General features: G+C 40.6%; 1 protein-coding gene across 1 annotated transcript; it reads right to left on the bottom strand.

The window, feature by feature from the left end:
- Nucleotides 1-5,438: 5,438 nt before the first annotated feature.
- Nucleotides 5,439-9,247, bottom strand: LOC126484490 (chondroitin proteoglycan 2-like). Its single transcript, XM_050108025.1, has 3 exons — nt 9,226-9,247; nt 8,099-8,175; nt 5,439-6,663 (listed from the first exon to the last, which is right to left on the bottom strand). Exons 1-3 carry the CDS (start codon nt 9,230-9,232, stop codon nt 5,629-5,631), a joined length of 1,119 nt encoding a protein of 372 aa, XP_049963982.1. The 5' UTR covers nt 9,233-9,247; the 3' UTR covers nt 5,439-5,628.
- Between the last annotated feature and the right edge of the window lie 665 nt (nt 9,248-9,912).

Here is a 9,912-nt window from a genome sequence, read left to right on the forward strand (position 1 = left end):
TCACTATCATTTCTCAGTTTACTTTGGAGCCTAGTGTTACGTTTTTCACACGCCTTAATTATCACATATTTCACACGATGACAAGAAAAGCACAATTTGAAGAACAAAAACAAGAAAACACATTAGCATAGCACTCAAAATAATATCTGGTTAATTGCAAGCGCAGCTGCGAAATACTTGGTGCAAATCTACATGCATGCCACAACTGTTTTACTGTCCAACAATGAAAAACTACAACTACAAAGGAAATTCTCTCTATAATTACGCGCTAGCAATAAACAATGGCTACACTAATTACACAAACTACAAGGAAAAGTCAGTAGATTCCAGTGAGGTATCCTCGGCTAAGGGTTGACATATGAAACGCCCCCTTTGAAAAATTAATGAATGACTGTGCTGATAAACCCCTACGTTATTTGATCTTCAAACGGCTGAGCAAGACTGAACGTACTCAGACATTCACTAGACTGATACACAATATTTTTAGCGCAACACAATCTGACTTTCAGTAATCCGAGAAAAGAATGGCCCTGACTAACAATGACCTATACCTTTCATGAATCACTTACCTCACAAAAGTCTTCGTTGCTCTAACTACTGCAATACAACGAGCGCCAATACTGCCAGCTAAATAAAAGATTCTAACTACTGAAGGCACTAACTACTGATGGGCATAGTTACCAAATGAAAGATTTTGATAGAGAACAAAAAATGTATTTACCTTAATAGTGTTCAAAAGTCATGATATATATATATATATATCAGTTCATGACATCCAGTCTTACAAATTTACTCTTTCTGATGGACACACGTCCAGATCTTCCGCTCTCAAAATTCTGCCATCTCTCTCCCCACATCCACCACTGCTGGCGGCTCACCTCCAACTGCGCAATGCTATGCGCTGTTAACATCCAACTGCTCAACACTACAATATTCCAACAATGCAAACCAGCCACAGACTGCACGCAGCACAGTCAGTGATTTTCATACAGAGGCCTACGTGGCGTCACCAACAAGATTTTCATACATAGCGCGACGTAGCGTTACCAACATAAACACCTAAACAGCCTACTTAAAAGTGTTAGTTTCATACCAACATCAAGTTATGGCATATTTGTTGGCCGATTTCTGTTTGTACAAGTGTAAATGTGGAAATGTGTCAGAGTAATTTCGTAAACATTACATTTAAAATACATTTTACGTAATTCTAGTGCTGATATTATGAGGCACAGTTCTACTTAAGTTAATAATAAGCCTCCTGGGAAGGGGTGAACCAATCCGTTCATTTATTGTGGTCACCTATATAAGTCCTTCCCGTTTCCCACATGACCTACAAATTATCATAAATGAGTGAAAGTGTTCTACATGTGATTCAAATATTTCAGTGGGCAACAACTGTTAGCCATTGCCAACCTAACCTTGTTGCTAGATTTAGCAAAGGACTCAGGCAGTAGGCACGTTAGAGGTGGCTCTAGTGCATAATGGTATATCTCTTCTTCACCTGTTAAGAAATTGGAGCCGCCTCAGTCAAAAATAATGTTCATCACACTGACGGCCAATGGATAAGTGAAGAGATACGCAGTAAGCCGTCTTGCCTGGTTGTGCATACAAGTGCTTGAATGTGATAGTATACCTTTAGGAACTACTTAGTGCATTATATTTCAGTTCATTATGTGAGGAAAACGGTCCATCATCCCACATTTTGATTTTTTTCATTAACTTCATGGCAATATGGTAATTTCGAGGTGAATTCTTTGTTATGACTTCAGCTAGCACCAATTGTGTCCTTAGTGCAATGCACTTGGCTTTCTGAGGTCCCCCTTTCTGCTAATGCGATTGTTTACTAACCTATGTATTATGTGGAGAATATTGTGCCAAATTTAGTACTACACTCACGCAAAAAATCACAATGCCAAGAAGAAATTGTGCGTCAATAAACGAGAGCATGTAGGCATGTTTCTCCATCTGAAAGAGGTCCATTCAAATTTCCCGCCTGTCGCATAAGTGTGGCACAAGTAGCGGCACTACGAGCATAAAAATCAGATTTGCTTGAAATACACGCTGCTACGTTCGTGAGCGTTAGTTATCTTTAAGATTGGACATGGTGTTTTTATTCATCAAGAATGCCTTTAAGGCAACAAATACGCCATTTTCAACACCTCACAGAGTGTGAACGAGGTGGTGTAATAGTGTTATGAGAAGCTGAAATCCACTGATCCCAAATTAACGCCATTTCCGACTTCATTGGTGTCAAGCTAGAGCTCATTAGACAGCTGGGTAGAAGTCTGCTGTTTTTTGTGATGAAGTCTAGTGTGACATTCCTGGCAGTGGCCGCCAGTATTTTATTTTGCTAGAAGCTCACCTTGATGCAACTTGATACACGTGAAGTAGCATATGGTACAAACGTGGAGTGAGGTACAAGCGTCAAATGGCACAGTACATACAATTTCCGTGGTAGAGTCCGCCAATTGTAGTGAACTTGCTTCTGATTGGTCGGCACATTCAGGTGTTTGGTGCCGAAACGCCTAACTTATCTTATTGCTTGTTTATACACTGTTCATAGTATTTAATCCATTTTTCACTATGACAGTCTCTCATGGTTACCCTACGAGTCTACCGTTTTTGTTTATTATATTTTACTAGTTTTGAGAAACATAAGAGTAACGATATTCCAACCAAAGTGCTTCGGACGCCTTCGGGTCGCTTTGGCGCGCCTCGGAGAGGAAGTACTTCAACTGCACTAGTCAGACTATTTCAGGCGTCCTGAAGATCCGGTCACGCAACTCTGTTTCGGTCGTTTAGAGAGCTGGACGTGTGAGGCTGTTTCGGGCGCTTTTCAGAGCCGGACATGTATCTCTGTTTCGGGGTGGACATCTAATCTGTGTCGAAGGTAGTCAGAAAAGTTACTTTACGATTAAGGAAGTTATGTGGAGTGTTGTAAGTGTAAAAGTGTGATTGTTTAAATATAACAAAACAGGATACAGTAATGAGAACTGTCGCCTGCCATCATTCTCCGTACTACAGATCTTGCCCTCTGTAGGTAACGACACTAACCGGGGCAAGTGGCATCCCATGAAATTCGCACTCACAGGTTCCAGATGACGGCATGGCAGCCTCCGCCGAAGAAGATCCCAAGACCGATGAACTGTCTTCTGCACTGGGGACACAACTTTGGAAGATGTAAGGTTGGTGGAAAGAATGGTTAGAGACTGTTATTCAATCTCTCCAGTTTCCAGATCTGACTTCCAAAGGACAGGCATAATTTATACATGGCATCTCCTTCCTAGGGAACCCGTATTTAAAGAAGAGGCTGCCATACATGGTGGTCCATTGATCGTGACTGGGCCAAATATCTCACGAAATAAGCGTCAAACGAAAGAACTACTAAAAACGAAACTTGTCTAGCTTGAAGGGGGGAAACCAGATGGGCTATGGTTGGCCCAGTAGATGGCGCTGCCATAGATCAAACGGATATCAACTGCGTTTTTTAAATAGGAACCCCCATTTTTATTACATATTCGTGTAGAACGTAAAGAAATATGAATGTTTTACTTGGACCACTTTTTACGCTTTGTGATAGATGGCGCTGTAATAGTCACAAACATATGGCTCACAATTTTATACGAACAGTTGGTAACAGGTAGGTCTTTTAAATTAAAATACAGAACGTAGGTACGTTTGAACATTTTATTTCGGTTGTTCCAATGTGATAGATGTACCTTGTGAACTGATCATTTCTGAGAACGCATGTTGTTACAGCGTGATTACCTGCAAATACCACATTAATGAAATAAATGCTGAAAATTATGTGAGTCAACATCAATGCATTTGGCAATACGTGTAACGACATTTCTCTCAACAGTGAGTAGTTCGCCTTCCGTAATGTTCATACATGCATTGACAATGCGCTGACGCATATTGTCAGGCGTTGTCGGTGGATCACGATAGCAAATATCCCCCAGAAAGAAATCCGGAGACGTCAGACCCGGTGAACGTGCGGGCCAATGGTATGGTGCTTCGACGACCAATCCACCTGTCATGAAATATGATATTCAATACCGCTTCATGCGCACTCGAGCTATGTGCCGGACATCCATCATGTTGGAAATACATCTCGCATTATCCAGAAGTGTTTTGTGGCAGGCGGCTGAATGGTCGCACCTTCCCTGGCTATCATGATCGACATATCTCAATGTTGTGAGCCTTTGTGGTACACTTTGGAGAGAAGGGTGCTCGATGGTCATCCACCTCCATCATCAAATGGATGTTGGAGAACTACTTAAACATAACTAACTTAAGGACATCACAGACATACATGCCCGAGGCATTATTCGAACCTGCTACCGTAGCAGCAGCGCGGTTCCGGACTGAAGCGCCTAGAACCGCTCGGTCACAGCGGCCGGCTTCTCCATCATCGTCACCTGAAATAGTCACTATTTTACAATTAGGGCGCTGTAAGATTCCCTCCAAAACCATACCGGACCTGCATTCATTGATACAGAGACGACTTAGAGACGTTATGAATGCCAATGGTTTTCCTACACCTTAATATACCTAGTAATATGTGTGTATTTGGTGTTTCCTCAGTTTCGTTCCACCCCTGTATGTGCTGTGATAGTACAGTTAAGATGCCCGACTCTTTGAACAGACGTCCACATAAAGGGTATGGATGAACACACCGTAATATCCTTACTGCTCGCTTTTGTGCCAAAAGTACTTTATAAATGATGAGTTACCCCAGTAAGTTATTCCATAAGATTTTGTTTAGTGGAAATGCACAGCATATGCGAGGAGGTTCATTTGTTTCTTTCCAAGACTAGCAATTGTAGGAATAAAATGTAGCTCAACTTAACTGTCGTGGAGCTCAGTACCTCCCAGTCCAAGTCTTCATCAATAAGTTCACCTAAAAATTTGAGGCACTGCGTCGATTGTTTTCATGTCTCCGTTTGTTGTACAAAATTATGGATGGGGACGAAATTTATGATTACCTCCAACAAGTTCATTCATTCAGTCGTAATAGTATGGCATTTATTAATAAATGTGACAATTCTGTCCATGAAGGATCGTACGCTACAGCTGAAACGTTTATACAGATATGGAAAAATTGCTGGAAAAGAAGCTTGGGATATATGAAATGGACGTGTGTTTAATGACGGCGTAGAGTAAACAATCGCAAAGGTGATGCAAATTATAAATTCTAAACGACATAAAATCCTCTATGTACGACTATGCGCTTCCTTGTAATTACAGATCACAGGATTAATGTTCCAATGTGCCAATCCGAAACATGTAATTTTCTCATAGCCATTCCTCTAAATGGCTAGAGCACACTTACATTAGGTACGGCAACGTTTGTGTTACTGAACGGAAAATAAAACAGTTATGTGGTATATATTTTATTGTTTCATCAATTATCAAACAGTCTTGTTATGCTTGGAATTACAACAGCTTAATACATAAATCTTATTCTTTTCCAGGACTGCGTCGTGAGACATCAGGCAATAAATAATACAAATTAATCACGAACAGCACAGGTCAAATAGCATTCTTAAATACTTATCTAAAGTAACCAGTACCACAATAATGCAGATCTAGGAGATATCATCTTAAGGCAGTCCACAAAAAAATTTAGACGGAACAACCAGCATGTCCAGGGTAATCACACACCCTCAGCTCGGCGTTGTACTGCAGGCCAGCTGGGCACGGGATCAACCACGCCACACCGTTCTCGTCGCACTTGTAGAAGCTGTTACAGTCACTGGGGTTAGGCAGTTGGGTGACGTCATTTGGATTCCATGCTGGACAGGTGGGAGCATCTCCAGGTGGTCGTTGTGGGCTTTCTCCGTTACCAGAGTCAGTATTTCCGTTGTTCTGATCGCCATCAGAGGATTCGTCACCAGATGGGATACTTGGAGCAGCTGATGATGAGCAGCCAGCACTTTCGGGATAATCACAGACTCGCAGCTTGGCATTGTATTCAAGACCATCTGGGCATGGTATGAGCCAAGCCACACCATTCTCGTCACACTTGTAAAAGGAGCTGCAATCACTGGGATTAGGAAGCTGGGTGACATCGTCTGGATTCCATGCTGGACAACTGGGAGCAACTCCAGTGGGTGGTTGTGGATTTATGTCACTGCCTCCCTCTGAATTTCCGTCATCCTGCTCTCCCTCGGAAGGAGTATCATCAGGAGGGTTGCTTGGTGAGGACGACGTCGAGCAACCAGCATTTTCTGGGTAGTCACACACCCTTAGCTCTGCATTGTACTGTAGGCCGGCTGGGCATGGAATAAGCCAGGCAACGCCGTTCTCGTCGCACTTGTAGAAGCTGCTGCAGTCCTTTGGATTGGGAAGCTGGGTGACGTCATCTGGATTCCATTCTGGACAAGTGGGGACGTCGTCAGATGGTGGCGCAGGTGAAACTCCACTATCGTTTGAGCCATCACCAGTTTCATTGCCATTGTCGTCGTCAGCAGGAGCAGACGAGGATGAAGAGCAGCCAGCTCGCTCTGGGAAGTCGCACACCCTCAGCTTTGGATTGAACTCGAGGTTTGCTGGGCACGGGATGACCGTGGCTACGCCTGATGGCTCACACTGCAGGAAGCTCCTGCAGCTGTTGGGGTTCGGAAATGGACCGGACGCTCCCTGGCATGTTGCGCTCATCTGAAAGAAATTTACTCCTTATCAGCTCTCACTGCTTATATAAACGATTGTTCTAATTTACAGAACGTTCACGTAAAAGTATAAATGTAATTCTTCCGTTTCAGTCTTAATCACTCACGGAAATGGCTTTTCTGATCCCTAGACCCCTAGACGATATTGTTCATCGCTAATAATTCCATGAAATTTCAAGAACAACTGTATTATATTGTTTATTTTTCAGACCTAGTTGGAAATTTTCCGTACACTCGGACTAGTTTCGATATTCCTGGATCATCTGTGAATGCAGGTAGTTTCCTCAACATCCCGTCATCAGTCAGTACCACACAACAGAATACTATGTTTGTGATATGTATTTCCGATATATGCATGACGTTTTACTTACACAGTTACATTTATTTGAGGATGATACATTCACTCTGTTTTACATAATACTAAAATTGCCAAACTGGAATTTTAAAATAAACGATGTATTAAGAAATCAGTATCAACACAATAGCCGTTTTGTTTCGTTAGGTAAATACTGAAAATAGTGAAAATGTAACTAGTGTTCTTCATTTTGTTACGTCTATTCATTTTTGGCATGCATCTATCTGAGAAGTATGCGTAGGACAACGCGAATTCGATGAAATCGGTGAATATACATTTTCGTAGCTAATGAGCTTTACCATGTGGTAAAGTATAGATAGTAAAAGGTGATTAACTCAGTGGCGGCAAATATCGTATCTGGAAAAGCTCACAGGAACCTATATTTTTCCATCGATTATTAGGCTCCAGTGTATTGTCTACCACCGATAAGATGTACGAAATAGAAATACTGAACAATACTCTCTCTGTGTATTTACCTAATGAATGCTATAAATAAAGTGTTAGCCTGTCTGCTAGAATGTAGAACTTCCCGTCTCCTGAATAAAGTTTTCATGCGTTGTGAGAAACAAGTATCAGAGAAAATGCCTTAGTTTGGATGACGTATAACAGATTTTCGTTACATGATATTTCACCTCATTTATAACTGTGATACTTGGCATTTCACACAAGTAACCCATCTGTATGTTTACTACAATTATGATCCTAATTTCAGTGTTTAACTTTGAGGCAAAATACCAGTAAGATTTCGATGTTGTGTCCAGTGTCACGCAGACAAAATGAATCAATCTTAAATTACTATGTTTATTGCATTGTTACCTTGATTAATAGATAACGTATCGAAGTAGCTGTTGAAAGGGTAAAAATTAAATTAGGAGAATCTTATCTTATATTATCTGTGTTCTGTGCTTGGAAGTTAGAGAGAATTTGAATAAACACGAAGCATCGATTGTTATTAAATGATGGCTCTTTTTGTTACTGGATGAAAAGTGTATATAATCGGCTACTAAACAAGCAGTCATACTACGTTGGGATACATTATATACTCTGGCTATTCTTGGTGAACACTTACCACAGTCACTTTGCGGATGGAAGCGGCACTGCTGCCTCCGATCACAGCCACCAATACGGCACACACAAGTGATAGTCCTGAAAGAGGAATAAAATTTCAACACATACCATAATACATCTCTTATGGAATGGATTTAGAACAAAACCCACCAGACATGTAATGCGACACGATAATCCCTCCCCTTAGAGTCCCGGTTTTCATTGTTAAAAGCCAAATAGAAATCACACATTGCGGTAACATTACACACTAATAGTGAAATACAATCATAGGCCAGTTCTTTATTTTCTTTCACTTCAGTATGACAGGTTCAATCCCTTTCTGCAACATAGTGTCGTTGTCTAACTATATTCGTATATCACTTCATAGGAAGATTAGTAGTTAACATCACTCGTGATTAGATGATTGAAGACTACGAGTGTGAAGAAGTAAATCTCAGACTGTGGATTTATGAAGTCATTAATCGAATGTAGCTGCTGTCAGATGCACGTGAAAACCTGAGAGCTCAATGACTCCAGGGCTAGTAGTAACTACTTCCATGGATTCAGGTTTAATTACATCTTTGGTCTCTACTATATAGAATAAAGTTCACAAATGTTTTAAATAAGTAGAAAATACAATCTGACATTAATGAATGAATTGTTCTTGAACCGTCTAAATCGTCAATTTTCCTCTGTGTCTAGTATGTGAATCACTGCTAAAATCTCTCGCCTTGAATAAAGACAAATACCAGAAAATATTGCTCGCAAGAAGTGAAGTTAACTTCAGATTAGTGTTACTTTTTCATGACTGTACCTCACTACATAAGATTAGTGTTTAATGTCCCGTCGGTGATGATTTCAATAGAGCATATTCTCGTACAGAGCGAAGACGGAGAAGGAAATTATCTATGTTTCAAACAAAGAAACCAACTCATCAGTCATATTAGATTCAAGAACACAAAGGAAAACCTAGATCACTTTGGCCAGATGAGCTTTGCATTTCGCTTTTCACAAGCGAGGGCCCTGCATACCAATGACTGCGACCCTAACATTTTCACATTTTCTGGAGGTAACAGTATTTGTTCTATTACAGAAATTGTGTTAAAGGGAACGTATAGATCTATCTGCAATAAGAGCTGAGAGACTTACCCTTCATGTTGCTCTCCAAACGTTTTCCACACAAGGTGCCATAGGCTGACTTTCATATCGCTTATATAGATAACTGGTAACAAATGCAGACGTCAATCAGAACAATACGAGCGTCAGCAGACTGATAATAACGAAATGGACCATTGCATGTGAAACTTCTATGACGTGCTTTTTTCTTATCTGACACATGTAATCTGCGTTTGACGACTTGCGAACTTGTGTAATTTGACATGTGAGATTTGAAACACGAGGAGACTTGAGCAAGATATAGTGGCTTGTTTTGTTCAGTTGATGGGAAACGCATGTCATAGGCAATCAATGTGTTTTGCTCGTCGGCGGGTGATATTTAGAGGCAAATGGTCATGTTACGGCTTCTAATACTTTCATTAAGTGTAATAAAATTTTTGTTTGAAATATTAAAAGAACTGGAACGAATTCACATGTGCCATAGCCTGAAAATTAGCAAGAAGTTAGAGAAAGAAAGGAGACCGTTGTTCTACGGTCTAATTGATATCTGAAGGTTTCTGAAGGCGCAACTCTATACCAGTATATACGATGTACGTTATGTTTTCAGGGTTTTTACGGAAACAGTATTTCTCTATACCATTAATGTCTCATCTTCTCACAATGGCGTCACATTTATTTATGTGTACGTCCAATTCAGGTATTTTTTCTGATACAATAAAC

Source organism: Schistocerca serialis, chromosome 6 (genome assembly GCF_023864345.2).
Source record: "Schistocerca serialis cubense isolate TAMUIC-IGC-003099 chromosome 6, iqSchSeri2.2, whole genome shotgun sequence".
Taxonomy (NCBI): domain Eukaryota; kingdom Metazoa; phylum Arthropoda; class Insecta; order Orthoptera; family Acrididae; genus Schistocerca; species Schistocerca serialis.